Source organism: Lithobates pipiens, unplaced genomic scaffold (assembly GCF_037356315.1).
Source record: "Lithobates pipiens isolate NorthernLeopardFrog02 unplaced genomic scaffold, aLitPip1_a1.2 Scaffold_16, whole genome shotgun sequence".
Taxonomy (NCBI): Eukaryota; Metazoa; Chordata; class Amphibia; order Anura; family Ranidae; genus Lithobates; species Lithobates pipiens.
This window is the reverse complement of record NW_027507748.1, coordinates 269,990,199-270,008,009: the sequence shown is the minus strand read 5'-3', so window position 1 is coordinate 270,008,009 and position 17,811 is coordinate 269,990,199. Positions and strand designations below refer to the sequence as shown.

The following is a 17,811-nucleotide window of genomic DNA, read 5'->3' as shown; positions in this document are numbered from 1 at the left end:
AGAAAGTCTTTAAGGCATAATACGATATCCCTGGGTGGCTTTTCAGGGGGAGGTTTAGGCCTCAGTGCCCGGTGTAGGCGATCACATGTAAAGGCTTCCTTGGGTTGATTCGGAAGCAGGAGTTGAAACAGACGAACGATCGTAGCGGGGAGGTCAGTCACCGATTCAGGGATCCCTCGCACCCGAACGTTATTCCTCCTGTTGCGGTTGTCCAAGTCCTCCAGGTGGTTTTGAAGTTGAACGACCGTATCCCCTAGCAACTCATGGTCCTTTCGGAGATCCGAATAGGCCAGGTGGAACTCGTCATGTTTCACCTCAAGGAGATCCGTCCTACTTCCCAGGGCCGCCATCTCCTGTGATAACACGCTTGTGGACTTGTGCAGTTCCGCTTGGAACTTCCTCGCTAGCCTGTCATACATGTTAGCCAGACTGTCCTCTAGGTCCGCCTTGGTTAAGTGAGCGTCCCCCGTACCTTTGGGTGAGCCCGCCGGCCGCGAGGCTTCCTCGGCCATGAAGGCCTGGGCGCCATCTTGGGACATTTCTTGTCGGTCCGTGGCCCGCAGAAGATAGGCAGTCAGAGAGCGTTGAGCGGTTTTCCGCTTGCCTTTCTTGGACGTCGGCATGCACGAGTGGTCCCGCAGGAGAATGATGTTATTCACGGACCGGTAGACGGTCCGAATCGTCCTGGGGAGTGTTAATTATTCTCTGTTGTCCCGGGAGCTCCGAGTCTTAGCTGCTGACTCGTTCCGCGCCGCGCATGCGCCCACTACAGATGTTCTTAATTATCACCACATCTCTTTAATTAAATGAAGATTCTTACCAAGGTATTTGCTTTGCACCTTAATACTTTTCTGGAAACCTATATTTATAAGGACCAATTGGGGTTCATCTGTGGGCCCAAACTTTGGACTAGATTTGCCAGTCTTTAGCACTGATTTCTGCAGGGACATCTGATTGGGATTTCACCTAGGGAAATCTTGCTCTTATCATTAGACCTTAGTTTTACCTGGGAATAAGCTGGATGCCGTCAGGTTTGGCTACGAATTTTTCACTTTATTGAAAACCCTGTATTGCACTCTTTCAGGTCAGGTTTCCATATGAGGGTACAAGTCGTCTCCTTTCCTTATCAGACATGGAACCAGACAAGGCTGTCCACTTTCTCCCTGACCTTTTGCATTGGCATGAGAACCCCTTGCCACCACTATAAGCTGTCATTCTGACATCACAGTTATCACTTGCGGACAACAGGAGCACAAATGTGCCCTGTTTGCCAACAACATCCTTAGGTATTGCAGTTGTGCCGTTTCTATAGGGCCCGTGTTGTGACCGTCGGCTCCTGCGCATATGCACGGGAGTGACGTCACGTGACTCTGGCCAATCACAGAGCCAGAGTCCATGGCTCCCGGAAGGAAGGGGGGTGAAGATGGACACAGCCATCAGCAGGGATCTCTGGGACATTACGGGTTTAATTTGCAGTTAAGTGCAACATAATAGGCTAGTATGCAATGTATACTAGCCCATTATGCTTTTAATTTGCAGGGGAAAAAAGAGGAAGTTTACTTCCTCTTTAATACTGTGGCATAAACAGGGAACAAAGAAAAAGACACGCGTGAAAACTGATGTCAATGTGCATATAAATTCACTGAAATGAGCATGAAAACTGATGTAAACTGGTGTCTCTGGAAGTGAAATCTGTGAAGTTTTCCCAACAGTTTTTATGCAAATATGGTGCAAACGAGCCCTGGATGTTTTATCTCAACTGCCCTTTTTTCATAACAATGTTTACCCACCTCTCGATTGGCCTAAAGTAAACATACGTCATTTGTTTGACGTTAAATACCGGGCGTTATGTTTAACGTTGAATACCGGGGAGTTTTGTTTGATGTTAAATACCTGGGGTAAAAATATGGGATTAGAGCAGGTAGCTGCTATAACCCCATATTTTTTTTATAATGGGCAATTATTTTTCAGATAAAAGTGGTCCTGTGGGCGGATTTGCCGAAGGATCACTTTCAGAAACGGCAGGAGGATTTCTTCCCAGTTGTTCCTGGGTTTACCTGACCAATCAGTGAAGCCTGGGAGCGATCTGAAGCTGGCGGTAGCTGGGCATGAAGAAGAGTGAGGCCAAGATGACCACCACTCATCTCTATGCTCTTGGAGGACTGGAGCGACATCATGATGTAACTTCCGGTTCCCGGGCCATAGTAAAGTTTTCTTTTAAATCTTTTGCTTTTAAATGTAAATGAGAGTTTTGGAGTCTTTTTGATCGCAGATCTCTCAATAAAGAGGACCTGTCATCCTTAATTCTATCAAAAGGGATGTTTACATTCTTTGTAATAGGAATAAAAGTTCTAACAAAAACATATATAATATATATAATAATTTAAAGCGCCCCATCCCTCCATGTTCAAGCGCAGAAGTGAACGCATACATAAGTTGCGAAATGTAAACAATGATCAAACCACACATGTGACTGTAACTTTATAGGTAACCTGTAAAAATGTTTTAAAGTGCCATCTATAGAGATTTTTAAGTACCGTAGTTTGGCACTATTCCATGAGCGTGCGCAATGTTAAAGCATAACATTATAGGTATCTATTTACTCGGCATAACATCATCTTTTATATTTAAAAAATTAGGTTATCTGTGATGTTTTTTGCATTAAAATGAATTAAATGTACTTTTTCCAAATTGAAAGACCGCTATGCAAACACATTGTGACATCAAATATTGCAACAATCGCCATTTTATTCTCTAGAGTCTCTGCTAAAAAAAAAAAAAAACATAATGTTTGGGGGTTTTAAGTAAATTTCTAGCAAAAAGTACTGATTTAATCTTTTAAACAAAAAGTTTGAGAAATGGCCTGGCCAGCAAGAAATGGTGGGCGATGGCATGAACCCTTTTACAGAATGATACACAGTATAAGACTTAAAGGAGAGCTACTTAGCTTCTATCTCTTCCAGCAACTGAACAATCATTTCAATAGGTAATCCCCTCTGCTGCAAGGAGGCTGGACGACACTCTCGGTTATCGACTATTGTAGCCTGGCGTTCCCATGTTTCCCATAGACTAGGCCCTCTGCGGATTGGCTGACCAGAGCAGAGCCTGCGGCGATACGTGGAGAGTGGATTGTGAACGCTATGGACCGGCTGGCTCCGTACAGAGGTGAGTGACCGTACGGAACATATGTACGGACCGGAAGCGGGATCGGGGACTTGTGGAAGGGGTGGGGAGCGGCTGTGTGCTTGTTTGTATTGTACCGAGGACTGTGTGCTCCTCCTGGAATACATGAGCTGTGCAGAGCACCATGGCTTCTATACGGGTGAATGGCAACACCAACGCATTTCCACAGTGCACTAGGTTCAGGTGTGACCAGGCATTGGTGCATTGGCCAGCCCATTCATTTCAGTGGGCAGAAAAAGAAGTCCCAGTCCCTTTTCCAAATACGCACCACTCTGGACCGTATGGTACTTCGCACCCACAAAAAACGTGTCGCAAGGCTGTTTGATCCTGTCTTCTCTGATTCCTCTCCCTTTGTGTACTGTCCCCAATCCATCTCTGCACAAGACAGACTTTTGGAGGCACTCTGCACATGCTCAGTTTGGTCTGTATTGCTAAAGAGTTTTTTTTTTTTCTTGGGAGGGTGCATGTGATCAGCACAGGACCAATCGGCACTATCCAGACAGAGGGTCAGGGGTCCTGCAGCCTCATAGGGCATCAAATGGAAAGCCAAAAAGAGACACACCGCTTCAAAGCTAACTTAGGTGCACTTCCATGGGTCTGCTAAATAGCAGCGTATTTCTCTGCATGTTGGGAAAGCATGTGATTTTTTCAGGCGTTCTCGATAAGCAGCAGTGTGACTCTAGCCTAACATGCAAAATAACCAACTTGCACTAACACAGCAATTTCTTTTTTATGTTTTTGGCTAGGTTTACAATACGACGTGCCGGTGTTTCATCAGCATTTGTAACGGAAGTGAAGTTCAGTTGCCGCCATCTTGCTACACCCCACACCCGTCCACAGTAAGGATTAGGGTTGCCTCATCGCTTTAAATCCAAACACATATTAATTACACAGGTTCTATGGCTGATTAAGGTGGTAATTAAACTCACTTGGTGCCTTATCTGCATTCACTTAGCCACAGAACCTGTGTGATTCATATGTGTTTGAGTTTAAAGGGGTGAGGTGGCAACTAGGGATGAGCTCAGGCATGTTCGCATTGACCACGTGCAGAGCCCGTCAGGAAGTCGGCGCAGTGCTGCGATAATCACAAGCAGTGAGATATTGCCCGATCTCTGCAGCCGCACATCGGGCAATGTCTCACTGCCTGTGATTAGCGCAGTGCTGAGCTGACTTCCTGGCGGGCTCTGCACGTTGTCCATGCGAACATGCCTGAGCTCATCCCTAGTGGCAACCCTAGTAAGGATACAGTTGGCAGCAAGCAGACATCTTGTTACACCCACTGGAATCTTGCATTTCACACTTATTTTTAGCAGTAAACTGAGTTTATATAGTGAAATTCAATAGCTAAAAAATCCTTCTGACTGTTTAGATGTTGAATTTTAAAAGCAGCGGCAAGCCTGCTGATCTCACAGGTTTGCTAATCTGATAGAACACAGCTGCTTTGAAAAATCAACATCAAAACAGTCAGACAGATTTCAAAATACAGAATTTCACAACATAAGTGTGTAAATGTAAGACTCCGGTGGGTGTAACAAGATGTCTGCTTGCCGCCTTCTCATTGTATCCATAGTGTGGAGTGTAGCAAGATGGTGGAGACAGAACATCACATCCATTCCAAAATCTGATGAAACACCAGGAATGTGCACTAAATTGCAAGTTTTTCTCGCACGCGCATTGAACGACACCGCTATTTAGCAGAAGCACAGCGGTTCCATAAATTGGTAATTTCACCCCCATGCATCTCCAAACGCATCAAAGTTTTGCATGTGCCAAACTGTTTCCGGCTGCAGAATTATGCCATATGGTCTGGCGTGTTTTTGGAAGAGTCTGGGGCTTCTTTTCTGCATTTCTAATGCATAGGGCAATAAGTTGGCTGCCTTACATGCAATGTGCAGGAACACATCCCTGCTTGGTTGCACCTGTAGGTGTGTGAACTGATCCTTTCTGTGTGTTTTTCCTCTTTTTTTTTTTCTTTCCTAGGCTTGAGTTTTTTTGTTTTGGCCAATGGAAAGCCAGTTACTAGGAAGAGGAGATGGCTGTTTAGAAACTCAGGACACAATAAATCATTCACAAGCCAACTCACTAGGTGTAGCCACTGTAACCTCAAGCAACATGGAACATATAAAAGACTTCAGGGTCCATAAAGCAGTTACTTAAATTACTTGCATTGTGTAAATTTAGGCCACAGAAATCATTTAACTGCTTTATGAACCCCAGTGTTTATGCCAATTCCTTTATATGTTTTAGGTTCACTTACCGCTGAGACGCAATGTGTAAAGCATGCACATTTTTATCACATGTTAATGTGCGCTGCATTAAGCAGCCCACTTAAAATGAATAGGCTGATACACACACCTCAGCCCATTAATCAAACCTGCACCCGTTATTTTAGACAGTGCCCTGTTATTCCACAGCACACTTCTGTTGGCAAGGTGCATTGGAATGCCTTTCATAAATGGTGCTCTATCATACCATCACATTGGCCCATATATGTTCCCATAGCATAATCACAGATGAGCTCTTGGGTCTGTTAGGATCCTAATCCAAACCCACCTGAGCTATCCTGCAAGGAAGCGGTCACTGCAGACCACCAGTCATAAGCGGGCAGGGGAATTCCCTACCCCACAGCCGTGTATAAGCACACTGATTGCATACAATCAGCTACAGGTCACGGAATGCCTCAGCCGCTTATGACTGGCGATCTGCAGTGACTGCTTCCTTGCAGGATAGCTCAGGCGGGTTCGGACTAAGATTCTAACACATCTGGGCTCATCCCTGTTGATAATGGGAACTGAACTGGCAGCTTGGTTCACACCTTTTACGTTATAGAATGTCCAAAAATGTATGTCTCAAAAGCTTTAGCCTAGGTTCACACTGTGAACTACATGTGAATCGCACCACATTCCTGTGCAAATCACATGTAATTTTGTGCTATTTGGGCCCATTAATTTTGCTCAAATCGTACCGCATACGCATCAAACAGGTGCAGGCAGCTTTTCTTTTTTTTTTATATTCCTCTAGAACCAGATTGCATGGGTGTTTACACTCAGGCTATCCAATTCAGACAAACACACTACATTTGCCACTTGCTTTTGGGGAGTTGTTAACTTTCCACTGACACCTGCAGCAGATAGCAGAACACAGTGCGTTTGTTATGATGTGTGGGAAACACACAGAAATTGCTGCGTCTCCTGACCACATCAGTGTGAGCTGAGGCAGAATCGAATGAGCCCATTCACATCTGGGCAGTGTGTTGGCAAAAATTCTGCACAGTGATTCCTAATAGAATAATGAAAATGTGTAAAATACACTGTTATGGTAAAAAAAAAACAAAAAAAAAAACTGTAAAGTATGCTGCTTTGCTATGTTTAGTGTCACTATAGTACATCAACTTGAATACTGATAAAGAATGCAGTATTTTTAAATAGTAAGTTCACCGCAAACTGAGCGTGGCTTTATTGGGAACCCAGGAGAAATGTTCTCTCCAAGAAATTCCACCAGCAGCACTACAAATGACCTTGTTTGGCTTTAGGTTCCCTAAATTATGCCCATGCTCTCTACAGATTTGCTATATTTTCCCATTTGTTTTGTGTCCATTACATAAAGATGCAGCTACATGCACTTCATTTTCAGTTATTGGCTGTTTTTTTTAAAAATGTATTATATGTCTGTTTGTTCCACCCTATAGGGGATGCCTTTGATAAACCACCTTGTCGAGGTTGTTCCTCTTACCTTATGGAGCCGTACATCAAGTGTGCTGAATGCGGACCTCCTGAATTTCTACTTTGTTTGCAGGTACAATTTCCTAATGCCTTTATACTGTTGCAGGGATACCTTTGCATTTTTTTTCCTAATCCCTAGTTTAAAACTACACTGAAATCTATGCTTTGGTCCCATATGTTCCCGAGATGGGGCTGCCGTGAACTTCACAAGGGTCAGTGAAAATCCCATTCCAAACAGATATTGCAGGTCTTTTCTTTGAAAAGCAGCTGGATTACCTTGAAATTTAATAGTCTGAACACATGGGCCAAATGTCAGGCGGCATTGACTGGTTCAATAGAAACCTTCCGGCATTCGGCCCGTGTGTACTGTCAAAGGGGCATGGCCGATGAAGGTCTGCCAACTGGTTCCCAATCGGTGCTTTCAGCCAATGGTCCCCTGTCAGAACACAATAGAACAGCAGAGGAGATCAATGTACTAACATCGGCTAGTTAGTGCAGTGGCTCCTCCTTAGCTGCCAGTTCTTTTTCATGCAGCCCTGCTGGGTTGAATGGAAAAAACGAACAAAAAACTACTAGTGTGTACTAGGCTTTAGTACCTGTAGCAGTAGTATTGCTAAAGGTTAGATGGCACTACCTTGCTATGTACCACATAAAATACTTATGTTCTATTTTTATTAAAGGGGTTTAAAAAGCTTGAATTTCTGTTGTTGCAGATATATTTTTATGCAGAAACCAGTCAGCTGGTTCCTGCAGCTGCAAAAGTAGTGATTTGCTCAAGTGAGCAGTGTTTTTTTTTAAAAGTGGGCTTTGCCACGCATACTTTAAGGGCCGGTTCACACAGCGAGGCGATGCGAGGCGACACGACTCGCCTCGCCTCGCTCCCGCAAGTCGCCCCCGTTCTGTACAATGGAACCGTTCTGAGAGGAGCGACTCGAGTCGCTCTGACTCAGAAAAAAGGTTCCTGTACTACTTCTGGGCGACTTCGGGGGCGACTTGCATTGACTTCTATACAGAAGTCCTCTGCAAGTCGCCGCTGAGGTCCCCGCAGGTCGCGGCGAGGCAAGTCGGAGACGCCTCGCCGCGCCTCGCTGTGTGAACCGGCCCTAATTTTAAATAGGACTTGCATACATTTTAAAGTGGTTCTAAAGCCTCAACATTTTTTTTTACCTTAAAGTGGTGTTCCACACAAAAAGAAAACAAAATTATTAAAATTCTTAAAAAAAAAATAAAATAAAAACATTTGGATTTTTTTTTTTTTTAAACTCGCCTCTAAATGCCTGTTGCTAGGGGGTCCCTCGTAGTCTGCCTCCTTCAGTGCCTGGGCTGGTGACATAATTTCCCCTCGGCGCAGGAAGGGCTCAGCTCTGCCCCCTCCCTCCTGTCAGTCATCTGGGACACATGACAGGTCCCAGATGACTGTGTGGCCAATCACGGCGTGTGGCGCCGCTCGTGCATGTGCAGTGGGTGCCCGGCTGTGGCTTCAGTGCCCACAGTTGCAATGCCGGCACCGCCGAGAGGAGGGGGGGACGAGCGGGGCATCACTGGACCCTGGGACAGGTAAGTGTCCGATTTATTAAGTCAGCAGCTGCAGCGCAGTATTTGTAGCTGCTGACTTTTAATTTTTTTTTAAGGGGAACGCCTCTTGTGTTCCCTGCATTAACCCCTTCACGCCAAGCGGAAGCAAATTTGCAGCCTCGCTGGACTGGGCTTTTTTCCGTGGGGCTGCATATTTGCATATTTCCCTTGCAGAGTGCAGAGAAAAAGTGCCAGGGTTAATGTGCACTATATTGGTTTTTGGGCTGTACTACGGGTACAAACAACTAACATACACATATGTGGCATTGTTGCGATCATCAGGAGCAGGAGAATTTTATTTGTATCTAAGGACACAGGCAGCATGGCTCGGGATCAAGCCCATAGGTGTGCCACAATATGAAGTGGCTTCTTATGGTAGCACACAGAGAAGAGGAGGATCCAAGAGCACTGGCTGGGGACCTGAGAAGAGGAGGATTGGGGCCGCTCTGTGAAACTTTTTCACAGAGCAGGTAGGTATGTCAGGTATGTTATTTAAAAAAAATTAAATGTTGACTTTACAATCGCTTTAAATTGGGCATATTTTTCAAATCCTTGCACCCCCCCCCCCCAACCTTTGCTCAATTAAATACTGTTTGTATTTTAAAACTGTCTTTTTGTTTGTTTTTAGTGTTTCTCAAGAGGATTCGAGTACAAGAAGCATCAGAGTGACCACAGTTATGAGATCATGGTAGATAAAATTTGATATGACATGATCATTTGATCATCGTGGTTAACAGTACCTTTTTATCCCAACATTATTTTTATTTAGGGGTAATTTATGCTTTGCTGGTTTATCTTTGGGGAATGGCTAACATTTTCCATGGTTGAACTGACTATAGTATGACAGTGATGTCTACTAACCTTCGGGAACCATGTTTAGGTGTACATTGGCCATACAGCATAGTTCAAAAAATACAAAAAGAAAATAAGACGCTTCACATGTATCAAATGATAGTGCACTGTGTATTCAAATAGTCTGTGTACGTTGTGAGTCTATAAATATCATCCAATAGGTGTCCTGACACCACTAAGGAAAACTTTCCTAATCTAAACCATCCTCAGAAATAAGAGACCAAAAAAATAAAACAGAAATAGCTAATATTTGGTGTAGCTGCCCCTTTAGGTGCCCTAAGGTGCACTTCTGAACTAAGAAGTGCAAAAAGAAAATGAGGCATTTCACATGTAATAAAAAATTGTGCACTATACAGTGCTCAGCATAAATGAGTACACCCCAACATATTTGTCAGAAAACCTTTACATTCCTTTTAGAATCAACATTTTCTATGGGACACTATACTATAAAATACTCCTCAGGCCATTGAGTGCAACCAAGATTTGTTAATTTGCACACACTAAAGTATTTTTCCTAACAAACAATGTTACAAAAATGAATACACCTCAATGAAAGCCTTAGGAAAAAAAAAACTACATTTTAGACAACAAAATCCTAATTAACAAAGAATTCAACTATTATTATTATACAGGATTTATATAGAGCCAATAGTTTGCACAGCGCTTTACAACATGAGGGTGACTACAGGTGAGTCTAATTATACATTAAACAGGTGTCCAGCAGACAGTGGATTATAAAAGGGCGTTACTTACCAAGAAAACCCCTCCCCATTTCATGATGTCAGCAATTGCATGGCACCACATGGAAGAGAAATGCCACAAGGCCTGACAAAGAAAATAATTTCATTACACAAGAAAGGTGAAGGCTACAAGAAGATCAGCAAAGCTTTACTTATCAGTCAGAATACTGTACCAAAAGTGATACAAAAATGTAACAAAGATGCAACTGCAACCATCTCACAGAGACATCCAGGCTCTCCACGAAAGTTAATATCTCGACAAGAGCGTCTTCTAATGAGAAGGGTTGAAGGAAATCGCCATGCAAGTTCACTGCAGTTAGCTAAAGAAGTAGAAAGTCACACTGGGGTGATTATTTCCCGTGACACAATATGGTACACACTGCAGAGGAATGGCATGCATGTGTGTTGTCCAAGAAGAAAACCTTTCCAAAAGCCTGCATAGAATTTGCCAGGGCCAATACTGAAAAAGAAGACTACTGGGACTCTGTACTTTGGAGTGATGAGACCAAGATAAATGTTTTTGGAACTGATGACTTAAAAACTGTATGGTGTTGCAACGGTGAGGAGTACAAATAAAAATGCATGGTGCCTCCAGTGATACATGGTGGTGGCAATGTCTGCATGGTGCCTCCAGTGATACATGGTGGTGGCAATGTCCTTCTGTGGGGCTGCTGAGTGCTGCTGGTTTTGGGGAGCTGCATTTCATTGATGGTATCATGAATTCACAGATGTACTGCTCTATATTGAAAGAGAAGATGCTACCATCACTCCGCGCCCTTGGTTGTTGTGCACTTTTCCAACATGACAATGATCCAAAACGCACATCTAAGGCCACTGTTGCATTTCTAAATAACAGGGTGAAAGTGATTCAGTGGCCAAGTATGTTTCCTGATCTGAGACAAGTTGAACATCACTTTCCATCCAGCATCCAGGGTCTAAAAGAGGTCATTATTGTAGAATGGAAAAAGATAGATGTTGCAATATGTCGCCAACTTGCCAAGAAGACTTGGTGCTGTCCTTACAAATCATGGAGGTCATACAAAATACTAGATACGTAGATGTTTTTGTTGTGGTGTGTATTAATTTTTGAATCAACTAGTTTAAGTAAAGCTGAAGATTTTGTAATCTAAGTTATATTATTAACCTTGCTTTCATGTAATGAGTGAAACAAATTTTCTATAAAACTCAGTTTTGACAACATTTTGGAAATTGTTCTTGTGTTTATTGAGATATGGATTAAAATCTTACTTTTCAAAAGGGGTGTACTCATTTATGCTGAGCACTGTATATTCACTTTCCCAATCTTAGCACTCCTCTTCATTCCTTTTCACCCTGAACACAGACAGGAAAGTATCGCCACATGTTTGAAGAGTGCAAACTCGCAAATATTTTTTACCCCTTTTTACAGGAAGGTCAAAAAGCACTTTGTGGGTCTAGGCTCCCGTGTATATTAATATTGCCCAAGTTCTCTGTTCTGGATACTCCGAGTAGTCTGTCCTTCCCTCTGAAGTATAAGGAATTGCATATGCTGAAGAGAAACTAATATAGTGTAGTATTTATTGAAAGCCTAATACATAAGGTGATGAAAATCACTCACATTTCTAAGTGCCACAGATTGGCACCAATATAAATAGCCTTGTTCCAAACTCCAAAAGCTTCCTGAAGATGCCCTTCTGGTGAAATGCGTTGAGAAAGGACTACAGCCGCCACTTCCGATTCTTTGATGTCGCATCCGGGCCGCAGCTTCGGTGTTTTGGAATGCATGCTGGCTTTGATGAGAGCAGAGCCGTTCCATCCCTTATACTACAAGGCTGTTTATATTGGTGCCTATCTGTGGCCCTTGATCAGATGCTGTTAAACTTAGAAGTATTCTCACTGATGTTACCACTCCACCTTGTATTTAGTGCACATCGTGCTCCGCTATAAACTTATATCATAGTTTTCTTCCACATGTATGTCTTTTGTATCATTTCAGTGTTTAAGATTTTACAAAGCAAGTCCTCCCCCTTCTTCTTTTTTTTTTTTTTTTTTTTTTTTTTGTAATGCGAAACATATGAAGGCTATCATTCTTATGTAATCTAATAAATCAAAAACGTGGTGGTCCTGTATTCCTTTCTTTCTTTTTAAATAGACCTCCGATTTTCCAGTACTGGATCCCAGCTGGACAGCTCAAGAGGAAATGGCTCTGCTGGAAGCTGTGATGGACTGTGGATTTGGAAACTGGTAAGCGTTTTAAATTGGTAACACTAAAGCACTAATATGAGGGTGGGGGTGCATGATCCAGCTCCAGAAGTAGTTGAAATTTGCATATGCTTATGCCTCTAAGACCCCTTTCGCACTGAGGAGCTCAAAAACTGCACATAAAATGTTCAGCGTTTTTGCTGTTGGTGTGTTTTTTTTTTTTTTTTTTTTTTTTAAGGTCCCATGACATTGTGACCTTTCACGGTTGTCTCGGCTGGGAAAATCAACGTTGCCATACGTAGCTTTTCCTATTTGGCCACTAGGGGCACGTGGTTGCCCGGAGCCCATGCAAGTGCTCAGCGGTCGCAATGCCTGCCAGGCTCCCGTGATCACTTGTGACAGAGTGGGAAGCGGGATCTGTGTGTGTAAACACACACAGATCCCAGTTCTTTCAGGGGAGAGGAGACCGATCATGTGTTAATACTATGTATGAACGCGAATATCTCTCTCTCCATAAATCTATCCCCTATTTTGTAGATGCTATAACTTCAATAACCAATTAATATATGCGTATTGTGTTATTTATTCTTCTACAAAAAAATAAAAATAAAAAAAATCGGCCTAAACTGAGGAAAAAATGTGTTGTTATTATTATTTTTTTATATATATATATATATATATATCTATAAAAAAATGTGGCATATTTATTATAGCAAAAAGTAAAAGATATATATTTTTTTAATTGGTGCTCTTCTTTTGCTTATAGCGCAAAAAATAAAAACCATAGAGGCAATCAAATTCACCAAAAGAAAGCTCTATTTGTGGGAAAAAAGGGACATCTCCAGTGTGAAAGCATCCATTGAAATGAATGGAAGCAGTTTTCAGGAGCTTTTCAGATGCTATTGTTAGTGCAAAAGCGCCTAAAAAGCACCTCTGTGTGAAAGGTGTCTTAATATACTGATCCGTTTGACATGCGAATATTGTTGATGGTAACCTTAGCTTCTATATTTTTACATTCAATAATCAGTTTGAATTTCCCAGAAGTACACATACTTGTTTGAACTATCTTACCTGAATTAATTTAGAATCGTGTTTAGCCATTCTGCTGATTTCCACACCTTCCCACATATTCTAAATAGCCTGGAAGATGACTCTACTATTTCTCAACTCCTATGTCACTTGCCTGCTTATTGGACAGAGGGAATTTGTATAATATTGTTGTAGACATGATTGAAATAAACGAAAACAAAAAATGCACTCACTGAATATACCTGGTTGATCTGCTTTTAGACCCCTTTCACACTGGGGCCGCTCATTTTAGCGGCGCTTTACCGCTGTTTAAGCAGCACTTTTCGGGCGCTAGCTAAAACACCTGAAAACTGCCTCGATGTGAAAGGGGTCTAGCAACGATTTAATATTTTATCAGGCATGTTTGTTTCTTATCCTGACTGAAGCCGGCAATACATGGCTCAAAATTGGGCTGGTTCAGCAGAGAGTAGGGTTTTGGATTTTTGTCACTCAATCAGGGCCCCTGGATGTAGCCAGTAGCGGTGATTAGAGCTGCACGATTCTGGTTAAAATGCCAATCACAATTTTTTTTTTTGCTTAGAATAAAGATCACGATTCTTGTGGTGTAACATCATATTTCACATTATACAAAAACATTGGGCTAACTTTACGGTTTCGTTTTTTAAAATTTATTGTAGTGTATTTTTCCCCAAAAAAATTGTATTTGAAAGACTGCTGCGCAAATACAGTCTGACACAAAGTATTGCAAAAATTGCCATTTTATTCTCTAGGGTCTCTGATGAAAATAATATATATAAATTATGTTTGGGGTCCCAAGTAATTATTTAGCAAAAAATATATCAAAATGATGGCGGCAAAGTCGTTTCAATATCCTGACAGGGCGTCATATGACGTCCTCAGGATATTAAGCTGCTGTGTGCCCCAGGGGGTGCACATCGCAACAATAGTTGTTGTGGTGTGTTAGTCTGGCACACCGCAACTACGATCTCAGTAAAGAGGAAGAGCCGGTGATCGGCTTTTCCACACTCGTGTCTGTCAGAAACTTACTTATTTACAAAGTTTTGTAACTGAAACAAAAAAAAAAACATGTTTTTTTGTCAAAATTTTCGGTCTTTTTTTTATTTGTTTAGCAGAAAATAAAAATCACAGAGGCAATCAAATACCACCAAAAGAAAGCTCTATTTGTGGGAACAAAATGATAAAAGAAACAAGTGTCAAAAAGTGGCCTTTAAGTGGTTATTTATACCTTATTTACACACACAGAAGCTCATCCCTTTGATCTAAGAACAAAAAGTTACAATGTTTCTGGTTATCTATCAGCTCTGTTACATGAATGAATTGTGAAATTCTGCATAGAGATTGTGAGGGGGATTGAATCAAGATAACAATTTTTTTAATAATTAACTGTGCAGCGCAAGCGGTGGTCGGTTTATTCTGATGGCAGGGAAGTCTCTCCATTGTCCATGTTAAATGTGTGGATGGGGCAATTTAAATTTCTTTCTTTCTTTTTATTAATTTTTTTTTCCTTTTTTCTCATTTATTTATTTTTATTTTTATTTTATTTTATTTTTATTTATTTTTGTTCAACCCACTGCTCACAGTGACTGGTGTACATCAATACAGAAACTTAGAATTTGACATAAAAAATATCACATCTCTAGAACCCATAAAAAATGTATATCAATACATGTACCTAGAGGTAGCCATTTGTTGAGATGCTGCTGTAAAATTTAATAATAATAATGTATATTATTAAGAGTAATAGTATCATAATGTGGTGATATAGCCATAAATCAAAGCAAATAAACTATAATTTATAATAAATACATCATGTGGTCGGAATAAATCAATACATTCTCTAAACATGTGATCCCTATAAAAAAAAAAAAAAGTGCTAAAAGAACAGGAGAATAAAACAAACTAATGTTTGAAGTTTTTTTTTTCAAAATGATGAAAGGTGTGCAGGTTGGACTGACCTAAAACCATGGGTATAAATGGACTCACAGTGAGGTACAATTAGGAAACTTATTAAAAGGATAGATCCAAACTGTGGATGAGGAAAAAAAGGAATCTGCATGGGATGAAAGAAAAACAATTGGGGAGACCTGAGGGCTTAGGCAGCATCACAAGGATGTGCAGTATTGGTGGAAGATTAAGTCTCAAAGTGGTTCTAAAGGCAGGGCATTTTTTTTTTTTTTTACCTTAATGCAGTTCCTGAATTAAGGTCAAAATATATTCATAGTCATATCGCCTATTGCTTGAGTCCTATCTCAATCCAGTGCTATGCCTATCTGTTTGATTCATTATTAGTTCATTATTAATTTTGGGTGCCATTTTGTGAGAGCAGAGCTCTGTATTTAGCAGAGAGCTATCTGTCTTCCCTGGCTGCGTTTCTTATGGTCAACAAGTTTGACAAAGTACTCCTGCTGATTCTGTTGCAGAGGGTGAGAAGATTAAGATAATTGGATGAGAAGAGCAGAGTTCATTGCTAATGTGCTCATCCCTTGATATCTCAGCGTTTTATCTTCCGGATACTCTGCTAACATGTATGTAGTGCTGCAGAATTATCCTGACAAGTTCTTCAACTTCAAAAGGATATCTGTTGGCATCTTCGAATATCTTCTGGAAACGTACATGAGGATGAGCGTGTCACCTGAGGAACGTCTCTGGGTGACACTTCGGCATGTAATTATGTAAAAATCACAGTATTTTTTTTAAGTTTTATTAAAGTTTCTAATATATATTACGTTGATTTTTTTTTTCCATAGTATTGTTTCAATACTTTTTTTCCAATACTTTTTATGGTAATTTTTTTTCTATAATCTATAAAAAAAAGTATCTATCTTTCTATTTTATTTTCCGCTTTTTATTTTTTATTTTTAATGGTAATATTTATGTGGTTACCTTTTTATCAAAAAAATGCAGTGACAGGGGAAACCTACTTGGCTCTGTGAGGAATTGCATAATATCGTTATGCCTCAGCCAACAAAACATATGTGGGAAGAGGTTGCCGATGAATTTTGGGAGAAGACTAATTGCATAGGAGCCCTTGATAGAAAACACATCTGGGTGAAAATTCTGCCGAAGTCTGGTTTAAAGTATTTTAATTATAAAAAAATCTTTTTCCTGGGATTGGTGGATGCTCAAGTGTAATTTCATATGTGTTGAACTGGGAGCCTACGGGGTTGCAAGAGTCTTCCGAGTGTCTGCGACGGGGCTTTGGCTATATGAAGGACATCTCGGGATTCCTGCAAGGAGACCTCTTCCGTGTACAACGGAGCCTAGTCTTCCACTTGTGAAACGTAGCCAATAATGCCTTTGGACTTGCATGAAATCTAATGTGGCCCTATAGTGAACATGGACTTGGTCATAAGCAAAAAATATTCAGCTATCAATTAAGCCATGCCCATCGAGTTATGGATTGCGCATTTGGAGTATATACTGGAAAGTGGCTTGTACTCCCTTCTGCCATTCAGTTGGATGTGGAAAACGCTATAAATATAATGCTGGCCTGCTGCACACTACATAACTTTCTGTATCAATTTTAGATCTGCAACTATACAAGATATTTTGTCCAAGCTTCACTCTTTATAGACTTTACATAAATCTCCCCGACCCCAGAGTTATTCGCTGATATATCTTGGCAAGGTCATCACTATTGCAGTTTCAAGTGGTCTCTAGTGGTCAGTGTAGATATGCTCTAGGATGGTACAGGTTTGGAAATCTGGGAGACCACTTGCTTGGTCATTACACCCCCGCTCCTTCCAGAACTTTATACCAAGCATTATGTTGCCATCAGGGGAAATTACCTTGGATCCACACTCCCTTCAACAGGTCTTTTGTGATTACCGTATATACTCGAGTATAGGTCGATCCGAATATAAGCCGAGGCCCCTAATTTACCACAAAAAAAACTGGGAAAACTTATTGACTCGTGTATAAGCCGAGGGTGAGACATGCAGCAGCTACTGTTACAGCTTAAAAGAGTGGAAAAGAGGGTCAACAATGCCCATCTGCAGCTGCATACCTCCCTGTGTCCATCCCTGTGTCCCGTCCATCCCTGTGTCCATCGCAGCCTACCTGTGCCAATCTGCAGCCTCTGTGTGCCATGCCGCACCTCTCCTCCTCGCCTGACAGACGGCGGCCATTCCACTGTTCAAAAGCCGCGCCTCTCTGTCTGTGATAGACGGAACACTCAATTTCCCAGCAGTCAGTGTTCCGCCTATCACGGACATCCTCTCATCCTCGTCCGTAGTATGAGAATGAGCGGATGTCCGTGATAGGCGGAACACTGACTGCTGGGAAATTGAGTGTTCCGCCTATCACAGACAGGGAGGCGCGGCTTTTGAATAGTGGAATGGCCGCCGTCTGCCTACCTGATCTGCGTGACTCGAGTATAAGCCGAGGGGGGCACTTTCAGCCTAAAAAAAGGGACTGAAAATCTCGGCTTATACTCGAGTATATACGGTATATTGCAGCTTTATACAACCTTGCTACTCCATTATCTGCCGATTCAGACTCTCTTAGCA

General features: G+C 41.6%; 1 protein-coding gene across 2 annotated transcripts in view; it reads left to right on the top strand.

The window, feature by feature from the left end:
- Window positions 1-3,020: 3,020 nt before the first annotated feature.
- TADA2A (transcriptional adaptor 2A) overlaps window positions 3,021-17,811 on the top strand; it is a 70,104-nt gene continuing 55,313 nt past the window's right edge. Inside the window, exons 1-4 of one of the 2 annotated variants that reach the window (XM_077481397.1) lie at window positions 3,021-3,165; window positions 6,872-6,978; window positions 9,109-9,168; window positions 12,204-12,295. In XM_077481397.1, the coding sequence (XP_077337523.1) occupies window positions 3,141-3,165; window positions 6,872-6,978; window positions 9,109-9,168; window positions 12,204-12,295 (284 nt within the window). In that variant the 5' untranslated portion in view covers window positions 3,021-3,140. Of the gene's footprint in view, window positions 3,166-3,207; window positions 3,323-6,871; window positions 6,979-9,108; window positions 9,169-12,203; window positions 12,296-17,811 lie in introns of those variants that run through there. The other variant, XM_077481396.1, reaches the window with a different exon arrangement.